This window comes from Perissodus microlepis, chromosome 7 (assembly GCF_051167445.1).
Source record: "Perissodus microlepis isolate ML-2025 ecotype Zambia chromosome 7, ASM5116744v1, whole genome shotgun sequence".
NCBI lineage: Eukaryota > Metazoa > Chordata > Actinopteri > Cichliformes > Cichlidae > Perissodus > Perissodus microlepis.
In genome coordinates this window covers 23,856,426-23,878,541 of record NC_140467.1, presented here as the reverse complement: position 1 = coordinate 23,878,541, position 22,116 = coordinate 23,856,426, and the positions used below count along the sequence as shown (strand labels likewise).

General features: G+C 39.0%; 2 protein-coding genes across 3 annotated transcripts; both read left to right on the top strand.

Moving 5' to 3' along the window:
- The first annotated feature begins 1,066 nt into the window (after window positions 1-1,066).
- bet1l (Bet1 golgi vesicular membrane trafficking protein-like) lies at window positions 1,067-5,270 on the top strand. The gene is made up of 4 exons (XM_084934285.1): window positions 1,067-1,141; window positions 1,814-1,899; window positions 3,507-3,563; window positions 3,966-5,270. Exons 1-4 carry the CDS (start codon window positions 1,123-1,125, stop codon window positions 4,131-4,133), a joined length of 330 nt encoding a protein of 109 aa, XP_084790411.1. The 5' UTR covers window positions 1,067-1,122; the 3' UTR covers window positions 4,134-5,270.
- Window positions 5,271-5,471: 201 nt separating this feature from the next.
- Window positions 5,472-22,002, top strand: deaf1 (DEAF1 transcription factor). 2 transcript variants are annotated; one of them, XM_084934284.1, is made up of 13 exons: window positions 5,472-6,058; window positions 8,305-8,402; window positions 8,735-8,861; window positions 8,970-9,119; window positions 13,665-13,804; window positions 14,325-14,390; window positions 14,531-14,575; window positions 15,809-15,932; window positions 16,178-16,309; window positions 18,233-18,525; window positions 18,679-18,777; window positions 19,564-19,650; window positions 20,742-22,002. In XM_084934284.1, exons 1-13 carry the CDS (start codon window positions 5,860-5,862, stop codon window positions 20,841-20,843), a joined length of 1,662 nt encoding a protein of 553 aa, XP_084790410.1. In that variant the 5' UTR covers window positions 5,472-5,859; the 3' UTR covers window positions 20,844-22,002. The 2 variants fall into 2 exon arrangements, with proteins under 2 accessions (XP_084790410.1, XP_084790409.1); XM_084934283.1 differs by having other exon boundaries at window positions 19,561-19,650.
- The last annotated feature ends 114 nt before the right edge of the window (window positions 22,003-22,116 follow it).

Genomic DNA, 22,116 nt, shown 5'->3' with positions numbered 1-22,116 from the left:
TATTTTTCTTTGTTTGGATGTAGTTTTTGTCATGTTTATATTACAAACATCTACGTTTTGTAAATTGAACACAGGTACTGTGAGACACAAGTATCTACCCTGAGCAGGACAGAAAGAGCGACCTCTTGTGGATAAAACAGGCACTTCTGTAGATTTCACTTGATAATTGTAACACTTAAACATCCACATGAGGAGGGCCCTGCTATATCGGAGCTACTGAGACCCTATCGTTGCTGATCACCTGATCAAAGTCTGCTAAATGTCCCACGCTTTTACTTTAAAATCAGAATCAGAGACGATCACGTTTTTGAGGCAATAGTGCCCAAACTTTGTAATAAAGTTACAAAAGCACAGCATAATGGTCACATTTTACCTGATCAGCTGAATCCGTAATTTGTTTTAAACAACTGCCGAAAATATTTTTTATATATATTTTAGTGTTCTCTTAATGATTTCCCCACCCGACAGTCTCGGTCGTCGTGTCCTTGGGCAAGACATTTCACCCGTTGCCTACTGGTGGTGGTCAGAGGGCCCGGTGGCGCCAGTGTCCGGCAGCCTCGCCTCTGTCAGTGCACCCCAGGACAGCTGTGGCTACAATGTAGCTTGCCATCACCAGTGTGTGAATGGGTGGATGACTGAATGTAGTGTAAAGCGCTATACAAATACAGGCCATTTACCATTATTCGGACCTTAGTTTGCATCTATTTGTGTGTAAGTTAAGTATGTATGTATGTTAGAATGGTCTGACTGGATGGCTAATAATTAGTCTATATGATAGGACATATATGTGTGGTGTCTAAGAACTGTATTCCTTAAAAAGTAATACACAAATAAAGTTATTATTGTTGATGTTATTGTTGTCGTCGGCGTTGTTGTTGTTTGTTCTTCCACTCTTCATTTATTCCCCTTTTTGTGTGGTATATGCTTAAAGTCTTTGTTAAGGCATCAGTATTCAGCTAGTGTAATGCATTAACACAAAGAAGGTGAGAACTATTTTGGAGTCTTCTGTCGTCATTGAAGCGGTAATACTAATGACACCTTAACGTTGTCGACGAAGAAGAAAGGCGATCACGTGTCTGCCACGTGAACAGCTGATCGTGACGTCATTCAGCAACAAGCAACATGGCGGAGTGGAACAGAGGTAAATGTTTTGACACGTATTCACTTCCAAATATTCAGTTGTGTGTTATTTGTGTCAGCTTAGAGATGATGTTACAGCTGGGTGGTACATTTTAAAATGTTATTTTTAAGTATCGTTTTCTCGTATAACACCCAAATCTCAAGAGCTAAGCTAACTAGCTCTGACATACTTAAATATTAGCAAAAAGCAAGGCTACCTTGTAAGTTTCATATCAATTGCTATCGCCCTCTAAAGAAGCATCTGCCTCTCTGAAGGGTGATAAAAAGTGATATTATTATTATTAGTAGTAGTAGTAGTAGTATCTTATTAGTTTCCCAAATATGGGATAAGTAATACTCCTTGGCAGTGTTGTAAGTTTACTTCACGTCGTTATTCCGTGCTTAGCTTAAAGGGTTGGATTTATAAAGAACATCCCTTCAGCAGAGACCCTGCACCACACTCAGATCATGCTGATATCAAAATCATTGATGAAAACGAGTTGCTTCCTGTTGATTTAAACCGAAAATTAGAAACATTACCTATTCTTTAACAAGTTATGTGTTCAGAACTATGTGCTTGGCAAAAACTGTATCTTATGAGGTCTATCTGTGGTTTTCAACAGAAACATAACAATTCAAGGAACATTCAGATCTTGTGTGTCATATCTAATCCACGGTGTTTGTGCTTGTCCAGGCCATGGCTCTGTGGATGATGTGCTCGATGCTGAAAACAAACGGCTGGCAGAGAACCTGGCCAACAAAGTGTCCAGACTGAAATCTGTGCGTAACAACCAACAACCGTCCCCTTCAGTGACCAGTCTGATTAATAAATCAGCTGGTCTGTAGTTACTAGGTTACTGCTGTCAAATGTGCTTAGTTTTAATTATAAGTAAAGCTGTCAGTTCCCAGAATCAGAATTATTAATTATGCCAAACACAACCAGTTTTGTTATTTAATGTACTGATACATGGCTTATTGCTTGTAAGAATTTCAGGTGTAGAATAGAATAGAATAGAATAGAATAGAATAATCCTTTAATTGTCCCACAAGGGGAAATTTGGTTGTATCAGCAGCAAAAAACACACATATACAAAAAGAACAGGACACAGAACAGAAAACACAATTTTTACATATTTACATCATGGACAATAGTTACCAGAGCAGAGTACAGTACAGTTGTTAAAATTAGCATACAGATAGTGTGCAAACAGAGCAGGATACTGAAAGATGTTTAAATAGCTAAGAATATTTAGAATAATTAGAAAAGTGCAGATTGTGTATTGTACCTGTGCATTAAAAGGTAGACATGTAACTTACAGTAAGTTAGTGTATTTATAAGTTGAGAAAAAGTGATGTGCCGTTATAACAGTAGAAGTTGTTGCAGCAAATGCATTACACAGCAAATGTGTAACCAAATGCATCACTGGTGTAATGGTTGTCTTTTATTAATAAATGTACAGTATTGTGAAAATTTGAAAATTGTACAACCAGTGCCTCCAGTGTAAGATGGGACACCATCAGGCACTTCTACATAGTTACATGATATTAAGATTTTCTCACACCAAGCTTCAGGCTCTTCCTGGTTCAGAACAATCCTCTGGGCATTCACTGTACACTAATGAAAACAACTTGTTTACATAGAGTCAAGACAATTAGTCTGTCTACTATACTGAAAAGACATCTATAAAGATTACTGTTATTTTTTTAGACTGATTCAAAATTTCTGTTATGCTTAAGTAAATGACTCATAATTGGTTTAAATCTTGTAGAAATTGTCCCTGATTAAAACCTCTTTGGGGATCCAGAAAATATTTTATGCATGTTCACAGACTTTGACAAATGAGTCGTGTCTGTTTTTAGCAAAGAGTTGTGTTTTAAATCCCTACAACGTCCTGTTTAGTTGGACATCTTCCAATCTGCGCTTAAGCTGGTTAGGTACTAAGTGACAGAGCAACAGCCTAAAAGGATAAAGGGTAACCAAGAAGATGTTTGCTTTCCTGTTCTACATTTTCCTGTGCTGTGCCATTCGCTTTTCAGAATCTGCTCTCATGTTCTTTCTTCTGCCTGTAGTCTAACCCTGAGATGATGTAAAACTTCACTTGTTACAAGTGATTGCTTATTAGTACATTTTTGCATGAGATTTCACATTTTAGGACATGATAAAAATGATCTAAAATAGAAAATAATAGTCCTTACAGGTTTCAAAATGGTTTAAATTCAACCTCAGGTGAGCAAGAACATATGTCATAGGAATTAAGAGAGTAAGTAGCACCCAGGTGAATGTGAAAGTGGCCTCCATAAAAGCAAACGTTTTGACAGTTTGCTGGTCTGCCACAGTCAGACTTCTACAACTAACTTGATCATCTTCTTGTCTCTGTATCTCGCAGTTGGCTTACGACATCGACAGAGAAGTGGACGATCAGAATGAGTACCTGGATGGCATGGTGAGCGTTTCCTGCCTTAAACACAAATATAGTTAAGCTTTTAGTAAAAAAGAACTGACATTTTAATTTCTCCCATTTGTCTATAATGAGAATATTGTTTTAAATATTCACTGAGTTTCACCCTGTTGTATTTTCACGATGGCTCCTCTGAACTGTTTAGTGAATTGTTCAATCTACAGGTTTCACTGGGACCTAACATTCAGGAAACATTTTTATAAAGTCCCAGTATAAAAAATGAGCACTGTGTTGATTGTCAGAATCTGTGTGGATTGATACATTTGGTAAACAGAGTGCACATTATATAAGTACAAATCAATACTATCTCAAATATAGGCTGTTTTATTTTTTCTCTTAGGTCAATTTATTGTGAATTATTAAAGAATTATCTCCTCTTTCTTTTAGGACTCAAACTTCATGAGTGCGACAGGCCTGCTCACTGGCAGCGTGAAACGTTTCTCCACCATGGTCCGATCAGGACGAGACAACCGCCGTATCCTGTGTTACGTCTCCATGGGGATGGTCCTGGTCTTCTTTGTTCTTTACTACCTGGTGTCCAGGATCCACCAATAACTGGGAAAACAAGATCAGCCAGGCTCTGATATGGAGCTGAGACTTTAGACTGTAATGTCAAAACTGATTTAAATAAAGACTTCTTTTATTTTGCACCAAAGAAAGAAAGCACGACATAGGCAAAATTGGTTTGACGAGTTGGAGGTGTCAGTCAGCCCACCGGAGGAAACTGTAGTGGGCGTGGTCATATCAATGAGACGCCTGAACTTTGGGATCTTTGAGTTGGCTATGAGTACGTCCCATCCTGCAGCAGCAAGTCCTGATTTGGTTGGAAGACAACAGAGCCCGGACGCTCGGGAGGTGGGAATGTCATTCACCATATCCAAGTCTAATTGATTGATGAACCTGTCAATCAGGAGAAAATTTCCAAAAAATCAGTTTATGAGTTTTCACACCTAGAGCTTGTTTATCTTCTCCCGAGTCTGTCAGTGAGAGTTTAGAGCTTTTTCCATCTTGTTTCAGTTCTTGTCACATACAAAAACATCTAACAGCCAAAATCCATCACAAACATACAACACTGCAAGTATTAGGCACATATTTGTCATGCAGGAGGGAGAAAATACAGAAACTATAGAAATGATGGTGCTGTGTTTAGTCCAAACACCAGTAAGCCACCACATTAAAATTACATGCATAATACATTAACATAAGACTTGTGTTCAGTGTCCTGTGATTTGTGGTCTATATTTATGCTATATTACCACATTCACCTGCATAAATGAGTCACAACAAGAGGGAAACTGAATCAAGAGTCCGACTGTACTAAAGTCTTGTCACTGCATTTTGAAAGATAGCTCTTAAGACTTTTGACATGTTCATATGTTATTAGCCATCCTTTCAGTATGTTTGCAATCCAGACTGTTTTTATAATTATAAGAAATGTTGGGACCTATCCTATCCTGTTGATGGTTTACAAGAATATTCATATTATTTTCTTTGTTTCTTTTTTATTCCTCTTTCAGTCACTGAAACAGATATTTGTAATTCTTGAAGAGTTGAAAGTTATATTATTTTCTTATAGTTGAGCATGGGTGAAAGAAATCATTAATACAGATCTAATAAATGATTTAAATTGTAGAAAATGTTCAGGATAATTTATTTAAGTTCTGGTAGTTATGGGCACTGCTATAGATTAATAATACTATTTTAATTAAATACGCATATTTTCAGAATCATAGTGTGTAAAAAATTGATGATCAAATGAAAATAAATAAAACATTCATTAGACAACTTCACAATATTTTAAGTCGTTTTTTTGTTGCCATAGAATAGTCAGCAGCACACAAACACAGCAGGTAAACACTACGAACAACAGTACACCAAATGCAATTACATCAAGAACAAAAAATGTACATTTTTAAAAGAATTTCTAAGCAAAACAAGAAAATGAACGCACATCTAATATAAACATTTGTATGGGGTGCCTGTAGTGCTGTGTTGCTGTGTCCTTTCGGGTTGGTTCGTGTTCTTTCGGCAATTTCCGGTGTTATCTCCTTCTTCAGACTTGATGAAAATACAAAGAACGGGAAGCCCTCCTCTCTCCGTATTAGCTGAGTCGAGTCCTTTGTGGTTACCTGAATTTTTTTAGAACATTTTAAAGATTACCTGTAAAGAGTTCCGTTTGCGGAGATTTCTGTCTGCTCCGTACAGGGCTCGGGTGAGGTCGAACCCACTCTGCCCGACGTCCTTTCTCGGTGACTTTCGGCTCTTGTCGTTCGAGGGAGGAATGGACGAAGCGGACTCGGCAACGAAAGCGCTCGGGCTGGATGAACCGCCCATCGGCGAGCCGCCGGTGGAGGGAGTGGGCTCGGATACCGAGTCGGAGGCCGAAGTTACCACGATGGCTGTGATGGCGGAACCGGGAAACATCGGCTTAGGAGCCGAGTCCCTACCGAACCCAGACGAGGCCGAGGCTGCCTTTGCAGGTAACACGGGCTACAGTTAGCAGCGGGCCGCTACTGTGCGGGGTGGCGCTAAAACACAAACTGAGATAATAACGTTAGCACCAGCTGCCTCTTAACCAAACACTGTTTATGTACGGGCACTGCTTTAAACGGAGAGAACATTGTTATCTGCTGGATACATTATTTATTATTCAGAAAAGTTAATGATTCATAAGAGGGACGCTTGAAGATGTGTTTTTTAAAAAAAAAAAAAAAAAACTCGGGTGGCCCAGGTGGCAAACACCGAGGGAACCACAAACATGGGATAGGGGCCAACGCAAAACCAATAATAAATGCAGTGGGGAAGACAGGTATAGAAAATACTGATTTTCAATCTCACGTACATCCTTTTGCCCTCATACAAATGTTGTTATTGTTGAAACTAACCCTGCTAATGAGATTAAACGTCTTTGTGTAGTGGAAAGATTGCATTGCAAAGTGCTAAACTACGTGGTAGCATCAAAACATGCTTCATCTAATAAAGTTTCTTTATTTAGAATTATATGCATTATATACTGAGTCTGCACAAGGGAGACGCAGCCAATGTAGCAGCAATGCAGACTCAAAATACAAAATGTATACACATATATTTATACAAATGCTAAAGACAAAAAACAAACAAATAAAACGTAGTATCTCAATCACATTTCACATTTTAAATTCCATTTAAATTCAGCAGTAGATACTGTAAAAGCATATTTAGTGTTTAGTATGAAAATACTGTGTTACCCTGATCTGGTGAAACCCATGGCACGTTAAAAAGTAAAAATGTGAAAGCTTCAGATGGATACTACAATAAAATACTTGATTTTCAGCCAAGTGTACATGAGCAAACATGTAACATGATCTTTTCACCATGTTATCAATGATTAAAAGTAAAGAGTTGTCCTTCTACCTTCTACTTCTTTAATAGTTCCAGTTAGCTACAGGATTGTGCAAAATCTTGAGCCAACCCTTCTTTATATTTTGTTTGGAAAATGGGTGCAGTAGTTTATTGAAACATATGCAAACAAACATGGAAATACTGTGTACATAAGGAAAAACTAAAGTCTTTATAATTCTGATGATTTTAAAAGTCAATATTTGGTATGAATATCTTTAAGGAAGCTTTCTTTTAACTTCTTTAAGTAGTCTTCAGGAGTAGTTATTCAAGGACACTCCAAATCTCTTCTTTAGATGCAGTCTTTTGTTCCCTGTCATGATGAGAGATTTGGGAGATTAACAGTACTCTGGTCCAGTGGAATTGGTGAGGGTGTATGGGTCAGGCAGCTCATTGTGTCCCTCCTACGGACACACCGTTGTGTGCGATGCCAAATTCCATCCGAAAATTGTAACATATACCACAGACATGACTCATCATGTATTTGTCCCAAGTATAATATTTCCCCTCATCCATCCGTTCATTTCCTTCTGCTTAAACTTTATTATTTAAAGCCTGAGGGTAATGTTATGGTGTGGAGTGTGAAAAGTGAGGACCTGGAGGCAGGATTCAAAAACAACACAAGCTATTTACTGGGCTAGAATGAGTAAATCAAAACAGAGTTCACAGAATGGAATCCAAATGGCAAGAAAATATAGGGATTGAAGCAGGCAGGAAAACAGTACAACGTGACAAGTGAATACAGTCAGACTAAAACTATGTATATACACAAGGTAATGGGGGGATTAGAGACAGCTAAACTAACACAGGTGTAGACAATCACACAATGGGGCAGAGGAGGAAGTAGAACCGAACACAATGCACAAGAGACTATCAAAATAAAACAGAAAAAGTTGAACATGGGAACACTGGGCACAGAGACGGAAGCTAAACGAGACCACAGGGAACATGGGGAGGGGGGTGAATGAAAAAAGAGAAATACAGTACTAGCAAACTGTAGTAATGAACAGAAACTAGATAGCAAAACTAACACAACAAAATGCTGAATTACTGTGAAGAAAAAGTTCAAGCAGCAAAAGAAAAACAAGAAGCAAACGGAGCAACAAAGACTAAAAAACAAAACAAGACATCCAGTACCATGACTGATACAGATGAAAATCATTCATTCTCATAAGCACATAATAGAAGAGTCTTCTGATTCTGGTAATACCAGTGTTTATTATTTTCTATGTTGCCTGCTTTAGGTCATTATTATTGTAATCCTCCTTTGTAGTTATATTTTTATTCATACTGTATTCCTGCTAATCTGGAGGTTTATGTGTCGATGAAATTTCTTGTTGTTGATCAGATGTGACGGCAGTTACAGTGGGTGGCGTTCATGCGACAGAGGACAATGTTTTCACCACAACAGTCGCCACATCTGGGAGTCTCCCTGAACACGTGCTGGTAGATTAACACACACTCGACTAGATCCATTCCCCTTCTATTTTTGCCATTTATTACATTTTGATGATGATAAACAGTATTTTATGACATTATTTACAGGAAATTGACGTGACGTTGAATAAAAACCAATTAATGTTAAATGTCCTCAGCACAGAACTGATTCATTTGTTCACGTTAGCACTGTAGCGTTAATTATTAGAACCTGATTCACAAAATCACATGGGCTTCCCTGCTGACTACTCGAGTAGTTTTTTAAAACATCAACATATTCTCATACCTCTTATGCTGCTCCATGATTATGAGTGTATGTACTCCTTCCACATCTGTCACAGAGCGGCAGGACCACTCTCCAGCTGGGTGAAGGTCTCAGTACCCAGAAGGCTACTCTGATTGTGGTTCACACTGACGGCAGCATCGTGGAAGCAGCTGGCCTCAAGTCCACTGCCACCATCACATCAGGTACACCCCTGTGTGTGTGTGTGTTGTGTGTGTGGTGTCTACAGGTGTCTGGTAATCTGAAAATGTCTGATCTGTGCATTTTTTTATGTTCTCCTGTGCTTCTCCCAGGTCCACAGACTCCACCCACTCCTCTGACTCCACCCCAGGACAAAGACTCCTGCTCCAAGTACAACTGGGATCCCTCAGTTTACAACAATGAGCTGCCGGTACGCTGCAGGAATACCAGCGGACTTCTGTACAAAAACAGACTGGGATCAGGTGATTATCACACCTATGCATGCTATATCACATGGTCAAGCTGATCTTGTTATTCAGGTTACTGTGGAGATGTAAAACTCCAGATTAACTGGTTGTAGTAGGTTAGAACTGTGATCAAACATTTGCAAAAACTGGCAACGAGTCTTTCACATCCCTGTGGTGGAATTTTACCCATCTTATTTTAGTATAATTATTTTAATTCAGCCACATTATAGCGTTGTTGAGTGTGAAGGGCCAATTTAAGGACATGCCAAACAATCTCAGTCAAATTTAAGAACAGACTTTGAGTAGGCCACTCTGCTTTTGTCTCATGAGCAGTTCAGAGGTGGACTTGCTGGTAGAGCAGGGCGATATGACCAAAAATATTTATCACAATATACATTTGAATGTATGTATTTCAATGTATTTTCACTTAAACAAGCAGCTGTTTTTTATGTGCATTAAAGTTATATAAAAATGTAACAGTGCAAATTCAAATTCCTTGCTGACAGTTTAACCAAAAGACATTTCCAGTGGAAATTGGCCGACAGATACTCAGCATAACTATGTATAATATCCACAAAACTTAAAAAGAGGTTATACACACACAATACGGTAATATTATGTTGAAGCACAGTACGTATCACTCCGTCAGCCTCCTGCCTACGATAGCTGTAATGCTCCGACAATCCATCAAGCGGTGCGGCTTCGTAGCTTAGCAAAGTCGTACTAAAACATTCGACAGATTTTCGAGTGCCGTGTACTAGTGATGTGCGATACCACTGATTTCCTTTCCGATCCGATACCAAGTAAAATTCAGGGTGGTATCGGCGATACTGATCCGATACCGATACTCTGTACAAAAACTTAATGTTTCATTGTATTTCATAATACAATATATAATTGTATTATGTAATTGTAATAATAACATAACCATAGTGCTTCATAATGATTAGAGGACATCAGACAACTTGTTTTTATTGCTTAATAATGCAGAATAATCATATAGAAATAAAAGAAACCTGAAGTTGTGAGCTATTTGAGCATGTTGCCTGCCTGCAGCACTATGAACTCCGCGAGAGACGTCTGTCTCACCCTAGCAGCACCTGCCCCTCTCCTCTTCAGTTCGCCTCAACATAAGCTCATCATATTCTGTGATATGATTCATTCCGAGGTGTTTGACAAGGTCAGTGGTGTTGCCACAACACCTCACTGTCTTGCCACATATATCACAAACCGCATCTTGGCTGTTTGTGGAGGTAAAACACGTCCACACATGACTCTGTTTGCGCTCAGCCATTGTTGTGAGTGTGCACGCCAGGGGCTGCGACACATTTATACAGCCGTATTTCGCATATGACTATGAAAGGCGTAAGAGGAAGTAGTTCCTTCCAAATTAGACGATCCGAATGATATAGTTTCTTTCCACTGCGTTCATTTTAATGAAAAAACTACAAATTTACCCCAGAGTACTAAAATATCGATATTATAATATGAGAATCGATTCTAGAACATAAATTGCTGGTATCGGAAGAATCGATATTTCAGTATCGATCCGCACACCACTACCGTGTACCACATAAAATCATTTCGAGGTCAGTAAACACAACCAGAATTCATACATAAGGCACACGGGATTATAAGGGGCACTGTTGATTTTCAGAAAAATCAAAGGATTGATTTTAAGTGTGCCGTATTTTAAAAAAAAACACGGTAATAACGACGGCCCGCTAGCATGCTCTACCAAAAATAGTGCTTTGTTGTGTATCTGACGGACGAAAGCTAAACCAGTTCCACACCACTGAAGTTGCAGCATTTTCACAAACCAATTCTGGTTCATCCGTTTCATTCAACGATCCACTTTCGCCCTTCTCATTCTGCGTCGCCGCCATGCTATTTCCGCCATGTGCGTATGAAAACAAAGGCACTGCACATGCGCGTTTTACCCATATTCTATTGTGATATTTCATTTTCTTATCGTTGCCCAACATTATACCGGTATTACCGTGAACGGTATGATATAGCCCAGCTCTACTTGCTGGTGTGTTTCAGATCATTATCCTACTGCATAACCCAAGTGCACTTGAGCTTCAGGGCATAAGCTAATGGCTGGACATTCTCCTTCAGGATTTTCAAGTAGAGAGGAGAATTCATGAGTCCATCACTTATGCCAAATTGTTCCCATCCTTAAGCAGCAAACCTATGATCACACCACCACCACGTTGTTTGACTGTTGCTATGACGTATTTTTATGAAATGCTGTGTTAGTTTTACAGCAGAACACAAACCAAAAGAAATTCAAAAAAATTCCGATTTTTAAAGGTCAGTTCACAGAATATTCTCCCACCATTGTTTTCCAGTTTCTTTCTTTTTCTTGAATTATCATCACTGATCATAATTGAGACATGTGAGGCAATTCATAAATGTTCTGGCTTCTTCTTTCTTGTAGCCTATTTTTGTCAGACAGGTTCTATTTAAGTGACTTTTTTTTTAATTCAACTGGCCTGGTAATACTTGGGTGTGACTGGTGAAAGTTTACTCAGCTCTCCAAAAAAGTGGTTAACCAAAGTTAATTCATTATTTAACAAGAAAGGGCAATTACTTTTTCCACATAGGGCCAGGTTGGTTGGTTTGGATATCCTCCCCTTAATAAATTAGATCGTTATTGCAAACAGCATTTTGTATTTACAGTATTTACTGTTTTTATCTTTGTCTAATATTAAAATCAGTTTAGATGACCTGAAACATGTGTGACACATGTTATTAAAAATAAGAAAAATAAGAAATTACCAATAATTTTCACAGCACTCTATATTCCTTCAGCTATATTTGCTTTTTATAATTTGCTATATACAAGTGACAGTGTTCCTTTTGCCTGTTTGACCTCATGATGGCACTGTTGTCTCACTGCTAATACAGAGGAGCACAGGCACAATAGACAAAATGATGTAGAAGCTTGCCTTTATTACCATATTGTTGTTATAGTAGCAAGACGGGTTAAAGTTCTGGTGCAGAACAATTTTTTATTCACTACCTGGGTCTGGATGCAGTTTCCCCCTCCAGGGGCAAGGGTACCTAGACCTGGGGTATAGAGTACGCTTGGGGAGTGTGATTGTGTGTACAGTGTCTGTCTCCACGTTGGGTGAGTGCTGAGTATTTGCATATGAGAGCATGAGGGTGGGAATGGATGTTTGTATCTGTGTGTGCCTGTTTGTTTGTGTCTATATGTCAGGTCGGGTATCAGACGCCACCTCTCTAGGGACATCTCAGGCCCTCCAAGGTATGGAGGCCTATCTCCCCCCAGCACTCCCCCTGCCAGTGGCAGACGCCCTCAGACATCAGTGCATTGGTGGGTCTTTGTGTCCGGGGATGGGCGTCCAGGTACGCACCGGCTCACTCCTTGGTGGCTGCTTATCGGGGCCTGGAGCCTGGGGCTCGCTCAGGCCACTTTGGGGGTGGGGTGCCCTCGGCCTCTCGGCCTGGGGCTCGGTCACTCTGGCACAGCTGGCACAGCTGGCTGCCGGCGGAGCTCACGGGCACGTCACTGCAACCCCCCCTGGCTTCTGGTCCGCGGCTGCTGAGTGACCCCTCATCTGGGGCTCTCCTCAGCTCTTTCTGGGATAGTGGCGCAGCTGCCCCTCTGTTGGTCTTCCTTGGTCTCTTGTGCTCTAGGGGCCTCTGGATGTCTGGAGCCTGGATCTCCTCCATACCTGCTTCATGCCCTGGAGGACGGGGCTGTGGCTCCCCACGTAGCAGATCATTACATGAAGGAACCTTTTAAAAACAAGCGCGCTCATGCTCACAGGTGTACACACGGGTGCTCACAGACACAAACTACACCCTTTTTGGCTGCTACCTCAAAGAACACTGTGCGCTGTAAATCTTACGTGCTGCATAATAATATTCAATATTTAATAATTACTGCTATATACACATAGAGTATTGCGATGGTGTTGTGTTTATTATTTTGCTGTTTTTGTTTGCTTGTTTTCTCTGTTTTTTTTCTCTCAACAGGTGATCCAGGTGATATATATAAAAATATGTATTTTTTACCCTTCATCACTATTTCTCTTCCCCGCTGTCTTTGTTTGACCTTCCTCCCCCCGGTCATGTCTGTCCCATCTGCAACAACTGAAAATAAAATTAAATAAATAAATAATAATAACAAAGGTCAATCAAATGGACCAATACGGCAAGGCAGGGATGGTCCACTTGGTAAAGTAATTCCATTGGGCTTCTCTCTTTGCCTTCAGACAATAATTCTGATGGCAAAAGAACCAAACAGGACAGGTGGCCAAAAAATAAAAAGAACAATTTTTTTTTTTATGCTAGAGTTTTGATGGGAGCTTGGAACATGAAGTTGAACTACAGGGGACGAGCAATAAATTTTTGTGCCATTAAGAGGGTGTAGCCCCCAACACTAAAATGTGTTGAGAAGTAGTTGGGATAAAATCAAAGGTACTTCTATCCAGAGTGAAATATTATAGCCAAGACTCTTTTATACTGTGTATATTTTGAGTTACTTGTTTTATTGCTGCCCACACTCACAGTGTTGTGTTTTGTCAGGGGGCAAAGGTCGCTGCATCAAACACAACCAGCAGTGGTACACTCCCACTGAGTTTGAAGGTCTCGCAGGGCGAGCAAGCAGCAAAGACTGGAAGAGGAGCATCAGATATGCTGGCAGACCTCTGCTCTGCCTCATACAGGTAATTAAATATACTGCTTCACTACTATCTCACTATTGTACTACTGCAGTGCTGCACTGTATTGTGTGATGCAAAGAAATTTGCATTGCCAATTTATGAATTTGGATTTTCCTAAGCTAATCTTGAGCCACGAAACTAGCAAAGTATTCTAGAGTCAAATGTGAGACCATCTGTCTGATAGCTAAAAATCGACTGATTGGCTCATGCAGCTGGACAATGATCCTAAGAACACCAACAAATATGAAACAGAATAGCTGAAAAAGAAAAGTATCAAGATGTTGCAATGGCCTTTGACATTAAGAGAGATGTGCATAAATGAACCCCTGTAAACCTCAATGAACTGAAGCAACGTTGTAAAGAAGAGTGAGCCAGAATTTCTCCACAACAATGTGAGAAACTGATAAAGTCACACAGAAAACAATTACTTTTCTAAAACTTTTTTTTCTAGTTAGTCCTTTGTTTATTAAAGGAGGTGGGCCAAGTCCATGCAAAACCTCATGCAGTAAACCTGTGTTTGCAGGAGCGTATCTTGAACCCCCATGCTGCCTCCTGTACCTGTGCAGCCTGCTGTGATGACCTGATAGCGGTGAGTGAAGTGGACAAGTCCTGATGAGCTTTTAAATAAGTCCGTTAATTAGAAATTATTTAAATTATCATAATCTGAGATATTGCACATAATATCTGAATAATATCTGTTTGTGTTCGTCTTATTTTTTGCATCATTAGTGTCCAAAGGAGGGAGACTCTCTGGGAGAAGAAAATATCAGCATGGTAAATCATTTTTTCTTTTTGTTTTTTGTAAATGTCCATCACTATAACTTCATTTCCAGATGCTTTATCTTGCGATCTATATGGAGATACATTATCATTAAACAAAATAATAACGATTCTCTCAGTCTGTGCCGTGATCGCATCTCAGGGTGAATATTAGAGCAGTGTGCCTATTAATAAACAAGATGGCTTGTTTATTGTCCCCAGTTTAAACACAGAAGGGAGCTCCTTCTGCAACACAAGGGCTTCACATGTAATTTTTCTTGAGAGGGTCAGATATATAGGGTTCTTTATAGTACTAATTTAAATGCTTCATAATCATTTTAAATTGGTCAAATTAGCAAAAATGTAAATTCTAATTCATTAAAAAGAAGATTTAAAGATAAAAATATACCCTTGATTTGTTGCTGAGTTGCACCCCATTTGGCATCATTTAAGCTTTGAGGCTTCTTGATTAAGTCTCTACGAATCAAAAATATACAACAAAGCAAATTAAAGCAGTCTGGGCTTTCCTTACTGGCTCGACAAAACTCAAAACCTAAACATATATAACATGTGTCGGGCGATGGTTATTGGTTTTCTTTGTTAACTCGGGTTCCCTCCATGCTCACATAGATGGCAGCATGTGACACATTGCTCTAATCTTGTACCGCAAAATCAAATGGATCAGTTGAGCACCAGCTACTCAAAGGAACAGCTGATACAGCTCTATGACATCAAATAAGGCTGCACCAGAATCTGGTGATTTGGTCATCGCAGGAGCACAAGTGCACTCTCTGTGCTGCTGTTACTTATGAAATGACAGCTGCACATTAGAGCGTTGACATTTAGCCCTTTACAGTAATGTATGATAATAATAATAACTTCATTTTGAATTTTTGTTTTCTGTTCAGTTTAGTTTCACTAGACATCCCAGTAACAACAACATTTGCACCAAAGCCTTCTTATGCAGATTTTGCTGCCAAAGACATTTTCTGTACACTTTTAGTTAATAATTTTAGTTACTGCACAATATATTTTTTATTTTATTTGTTTTTTTACATTGTTACTTAAATTAATAGAAATATAACTAAATATAACTGTAAGTACTTAGTGATGACTATCTTAAAACAGACATGACTTTAAAACAGTAATGGTTTATCGGTATCAGCAGTCATTTTGTTGTCTCTGCTTTCATTTGATTTCTTAGATGTTGCATTGATTTTATCTCTGTTCTCTTTCTGCTTGACTCAGACCGGCCCCGTACGCCTCTTTGTCCCGTACAAGAGACGAAAGAAGGACACTGAGCCTGTGATCATTCCTGCCAAGAAGGAACTTCCTGCTACCAAGAACATTACGTTGACTCCGGGAACCACATGTAGGCTCACATGTGCTCACAGCTCATAATTTTGTAACTTTGTACACAGCCAGGGATAGTTGTTTTGATCTAGAATTCATCTTCCTTCTCAAATCATTTCCTGTACTGTGTTCCTGAAAAATTTAATTAATTAAAAGTTTATTCTCAAGTTCTCAAAATCAGATCTGTAAAGTAAAAAATGTAAGCCCAACCTTTAAACTATTTGTTGTCCAAACATGAATCACACTTCTGTTTCTTTCTTACAGTCACAGTGTCCCCATCTGGGCAGTTCACTACTTCTGGGACCTTGACCTTTGACCGCACGCCAACAGGCGACGCTGCTGCTGCCATCATCTCAGAGGGCTCGGCACAGAGCGAGGTGTTTGCCAGCACCGCAGGTACCATCCCCTGAGTGACTGAGAATTCATTCAGTCGTACATTGTAGTGCATTTGTTTGAGTAGGCACTTAAACAATCACAATTCTCAGTGTGGGAATCAGCCCATTGGTCCTTGAAATTATTCACCTCCACAAACACAAAAATATATACATATCCTGCATGGAAAACCAAACCGTTTGGTTTTGAATTTAGTTATTTTAATCAACATCCATGCAGGATATGCATATATTTTTGTGTTTGTGTTTGAACCCTATTATATGGAAAGTCATTTCACTCTAGATCGACAATATACACCTTCACAGTTTTACTTATTCAATATCAAGTCAGTCTGATTTTGGATTTCAAAAAACCCCCAAAAAACAAGAAGTTTCCTTTTGATAACATTCAGAATTCAGCCTGCTTTGACTGTTTTTCTGGAGACTGGCTTGATGGCAGTAAATGTCACAGTTGTGGCTCTTTTACTGAAGTAGTCTGTGTGTTAACTTAATAAAAAAAGGACCTCAGCAAAACTCGAAAACATTGACATTTTAAAAGCTTATAATCAAAAAAGCTCAGATACTGTGGGAGGAGTCTGACTGCAAAATGTAGGAAAAGCAGCCAAAACATGTTCAGAATATGTGGGAACCTCAAGACTAATGAAAAACCTCCAGGTGTCAGGCCTATGAAGTGTGCAAAGCTGTTATTAAAGAAGAATGTAGTTATTTTAATCAACATCCAAAATACAGTTTGGTCTGTTTGCACTTAAAGCAAGGATATTTAATAAAGGAAGTACAGTGAATCACTCGAACACTTCCAATGTGTGGCCGTTTTAAACCATCACCAGCTGAGATACAGACAGGTCCAAGTCTAAAAATAACCAGACATCTATCACACACTGTGTTTTAACACATCCTTGAGAAACAAAAAAGGTGTGTGAGTGCTCTCACAGGTAAATGGTGGTGTGTTTTACACTATAACACTTTAGTAGACTCTTACTTTCTTACTACCCTGACAGAAAAAGGTACAAAAAATCAAATTAAATTTGATTCTGTGGACTTAAAATGATGACAAAGCTTACAAGCAGAAGCACTGAGGCCTGGGTTGCTTCGTTAACCTTGTGGTGAAGGACACAGAGGCAGTTCAGACAGCTCACATGTGTGACTACCTGTGGAGACTCATTGCCCAGTTCTGTAGACAATCCATAATCCATTGTCTGGGACTACAGCTGGTGACAATGGTCCTTTTTCTGCTCTGATTATTGTCTGCGAGCTGGTCAATCACTCTAACCAGAACCTGTTTGAGAGCTGGTTCAACCTAAGCTGAGCTCTCTGAGGCTGCAGAGCAGAAGACTACTGTTGTAAACTGCAGTTCAAGGTGCTGGAGTCTTGCCTGCTTTAGCACATTTATCGCTACGAGTAATTTCCAACTCATGTACCTTGTTGGGTTTTTACATTCACAAATGAGACATAAAAAACGCCTTAGATAAATGATTTCAAAGCGCATTTATTTTGAAACTGCTATCAAATTGGTTTCTGATCATTTTATTGCCTTGCTTGATTGGCCAGCCAATTCCCCTCACCTGAACCTCACCTGTTGGGTATTGTCAAGAGGAAGATGAGAAACAGCCAACTCAGAAATGCAAATGAGAGATACCAAAGCAACCTAGGCTTCAAAAACACTTCAGCAGGCCCAAAAGCTGATCACCTCAATGCCACACCATGCTGAATCAGCAGTTAGTGGCAAAGACATTCAGCCAAATACTGAGTTTGTACATAAAGATACTTTTCATACGTTGGACATTTCTTTATTGTAAATCCATTTTTTAGTTGATCTTAGGAAATATTCTAATAATAGGACACACCAGATTTTCATGAAACTGTAACAGCAAATTTCAGACAGTGTAGCAGAAAAAGATCAACAGCTGTCTTTTCTTCTCTCTCTCAGTGCTAACGGCATTGCCAGCGTTAGCTGTTGCTCATCAGCCAGTTCAGGCCAAAGTCGCAGTGGCAGCTGCAGCGGCGTCTCCATCGGCAGGGCTTGTGGCTGGGCTTGATGTGGGGCCTATTGGGGGAGCAGAGCCAATAGTGAGCGAGGGGCAGAAGAACACTTGGATATACCTGGAGGAGATGGCCAACACACTGCTGAACAATGTCCAGCAGCTCAAGGCTCTGATCGAACAGGCCAAAAACTCTGCAGGGGACCCTGTAGGGGTCAAAAGTAATGGCGGCAGGAAGGAGGTGAGCACACACACACACATACACAAAAGGTGTGAGATTTAGATCAGCAGTAACAACAAATGGATTTGACTTTAATCTTTGTTTTGTGTGTGTGTGTGTGTGTGTGTGTGTGTGTGTGTGTGTGTGTGTGTGTGTGTGTGTGTGTGTGTTTAGTGTGGTCTTACCCAGCCGTTTCAGAACCAGATCTCATTTCAGCAGCCAGATGACTCTGAAGCTAAGAGGGGCACTGAAATCACTGAGATCATCATCAATGTATGACATGCTTACATACACACTCACTTGCTCCAAAATATTATTGAAATTCCTTGCATTTCTTATTTAGCACAAGTCTTAAAGAAGTATTGTGACCTGAGACATCCACACTTTTAGTTCCAAGCACACTACATTTCACAATTAGGTGTTTGTTTGTTTTTTTTAATAGTCTCCCACGCGACTTTCCCCTCATTCATGAATAAGACCCTGAGATACTTTAATTTGTTGCTTCTATTCTGACATGGAATGGACTCCTCATGCCTGCAGCTGCCACCTTGTCATGTTGGAGGGTTTTGAGGGTCCTAGTAATCAAAGTCTTTAACCCATGGGGCTGAGCCCGAATGAGTCACATGGCCCAGCCATTCTGTGGGCCCATCATCTGCAGGAGGTGCCAAAAGGGTCAGGTGCAATGTAGTGATTATAGCAACTAGCTCCTGGGTCATGGAATGAATACATTTTTTAAGATTATTTACATCTTATTGTTAAAAAATTCTGATTTGCAAATTACCCCAAAAGTTTGAGGCACAAATACTGCATTGAACACCTCGTGTATCTAAAACTCCAGTGTAAATATAAAAAAAAAAAACACATGGAAGCAGAGAATTTTAGTCTTCTTTTGTTTTTTTAATCAAGCTTTTGGATTATACCATATACTGTAAAGAAGCATATAGATATAACGAGTTATCAAGACAAGAGTTCTCAGTGACAAAGTTCTTGATGAATCATCTGCAGAGCTGAATGCTGTAGCTATCATGTTCACAGGCTCCTGCTTTGTTTCTGCAGCAGATGTGCGTAAACTGTGGCCGGGTGGCGATGAGTGAGTGCACGGGCTGTCACAAAGTCAACTACTGCTCCACATTTTGCCAGAGGAAGGTAAGACTCAACTGTCTTTTTTCTGTCAGACACACAAAAAATAGACAGATTTCCCTGACATTTGTTATGAGTCTTTACTAATGTTTTTTCATGACAGTGCAGTTTAAAAAATAATTTATTGTTACAGCAGTCGTTGATTACTCGGTTACATTCAAATCAGCTGGTAGTTGGATTTGTTGGGTTTCAAACGTGTTTCCAACAGGGGTGTTGAAGAGTTTCAAACTGTGCAAAATCAAACTCATAACATGCCTGTAAAGTGTTTCTGCTGTTTCTTCTTACTGATATATTTGCAAATAGCTAATATTATAACTTACTGGTTTGGTTTTTAAAGCCTTAATATACGTGTGTTGGCTGCAGCCATGTTTTTTTTTTCAGAGGTGACCATATTTGGAGGTAATCCTAAGTTATCAGCTAAAGTTAACAAATATTGTCAGCAAGCTGCATTCATAAACTAATCCCCTCATAGGTACACTATAATTTTTACAAAGTAACAGACTATAGACTACAATACAATACAATACAATACAATACAACTTTATTTATATAGCACATTTAAAAACCAACGGTATACCAAAGTTCTTCACAATAAAACAGCAGGTTAAAACATGAATAATATAAGACCATTAACAAAGTACTGAATATGCTTACAGGTCAATGGCACTAATTACACAAGAATAAAAATGAATATCAAATCAAACTTGCTAAAAACACACAGGTTTTAAGTAGAAAAAGATATAAAGAAAGATAAAATTGGAATTAAGTATAAAATAACTAACCGGGAAAGAATGATTAAATAAGTGAGTTTTTAATCGTGATTTAAATGATTGGATGGAGTCAGACTATACTGAAATACTAGAACTTTACCCACTAAAACTGAAGCACAGACTTCTAGATGATCTGTACCACACAGGAAGCCATACTATTTGTCAGATCATTCAGTTAAAATGTTCATAAAGGCACTAACAATGTAAACACATGTGTGAGGCCTTGCAGGCAGTTTTTGACATTTTTCTTTTCATTTTTCATGCCAAAAGGTTGCTACTTGATTTTCAAAATCAGTCACTTCACACGTCCGTCTCTTTTGTCCACAGGACTGGAAGGACCATCAACACACCTGCACTCAGTCAGCAGGGGGCATGGCTGTCCAGCAGGAAGAGCCAATCACAGCCATTGACATGGACAAAGTGAAGTGAAGGTGTAGCAGTTTAGGAAAAAGCGTGTGCATCGTTTCAGTGAGGTTAACAGCTGCTGCAGACTGAATGACCTAAACTGGGAGAACACACCTGCTTGAAAATAGCAGTATTTAGAGAGTTTAGTGTGAAGGTTTTTTCTCAGGCTGACATGTAAAAAAAGGTCACTGATGGAGTGAGAGCTGAAGTTAGATTAGACTGACTTAGCATTTATGAAAAGTATTAAGGAGTCTTATTGCAGCAGTATCCAATGAAGTGGTGGTTCTAACTAATATTTTCATCATAAATTTATCTTGTCCCTAATTCTATCATATTTTAGCGACTTTATTACATTGTGTCATCAGTTGCCATATGGTCTATATCTTCCATCAGCCACTGTTACCTCTCCAGTGTTGCCATTTTACCTCGTTTACCTCATTATTCTCTAAAAACAGTCCTGATTAAAGAGGACATCTTCTTTTTTGTTATGTATGCATGAGCACAGTGGCCAGATTTTGAGTTCAGTGTATGTACAAGTAATCCCTGTGAGTCAAAAGTTCAGACTTCAAAGTGCTAATATGGTCATCTCAGGAAATCAGCTTTGGCTGCTGCAACCTGCTATTGAATCCTTCTGTTTGAAAGGGAGAGCCAATCAGAAGAAAGTTGGTCAATCTTTTGATGTCTACATTTTGATGATGAAAAGCAAGACAATTATTTTTAGAGTTAAATAACAATGTGTTTTGGGGGAAATTTTTCAGTTGTTTTTTGGGTTTTTTTTATGTTTTTCAAATTGAACTTTTTTGTCCCCTCATGCCAAAACTTTGCAGAACATTTTTCAGCAGACAGAAATGACATATTTTGATATTAAAGAATCAAGGTTGGTTATCACTGATGAGGATTTAGAGAATTTAAAGTTGAGGATCTATCTTTAATTCAGGATGATGAAGTGACCTGAACATGAAACAAACAAAACTGCTGTCCTGAATGTTTTGATTTTTTCTGGCAAAAACTATGTATGTAAATTATTATTTTCTTACATTTGTATATGTGTGTTATTCTGTTGCTACAGAGCCCTTGAAGTCCAAAAAGAATGTACAGGTATTATAAGCAATTGTAAATATAAAGGTAAAGATCTTTTTTCTTTGTGTTTCACTGATTAATAAAAAGATAGTTCAGCAAACTACTAGTGTTTTTTGTTTGTTTTTTTTTGGTTGTTATTTCATACATTAAGGCCATTTCTCTTCTTTTTGCACATTTAGCTTTTTTATTTTCCCTGATGTGCAGCTAAATAGAGTTT

What these genes read in the sequence shown, in the direction of transcription:
- bet1l (XM_084934285.1), top strand. An exon ending in AAGTGTCCAGACTGAAATCT is followed by an intron (nt 1,900 to 3,506) that starts GTGCGTAACAAC and finishes TGTATCTCGCAG; the next exon opens with TTGGCTTACGACATCGACAG. An exon ending in ATGAGTACCTGGATGGCATG is followed by an intron (nt 3,564 to 3,965) that starts GTGAGCGTTTCC and finishes TCTTTCTTTTAG; the next exon opens with GACTCAAACTTCATGAGTGC.
- deaf1 (XM_084934283.1), top strand. Translation starts at nt 5,860, where the DNA reads ATGGACGAAGCGGACTCGGCAACGAAAGCGCTCGGGCTGGATGAACCG. An exon ending in CAAAAACAGACTGGGATCAG is followed by an intron (nt 9,120 to 13,664) that starts GTGATTATCACA and finishes GTGTTTTGTCAG; the next exon opens with GGGGCAAAGGTCGCTGCATC. An exon ending in GGTGTTTGCCAGCACCGCAG is followed by an intron (nt 16,310 to 18,232) that starts GTACCATCCCCT and finishes TCTCTCTCTCAG; the next exon opens with TGCTAACGGCATTGCCAGCG.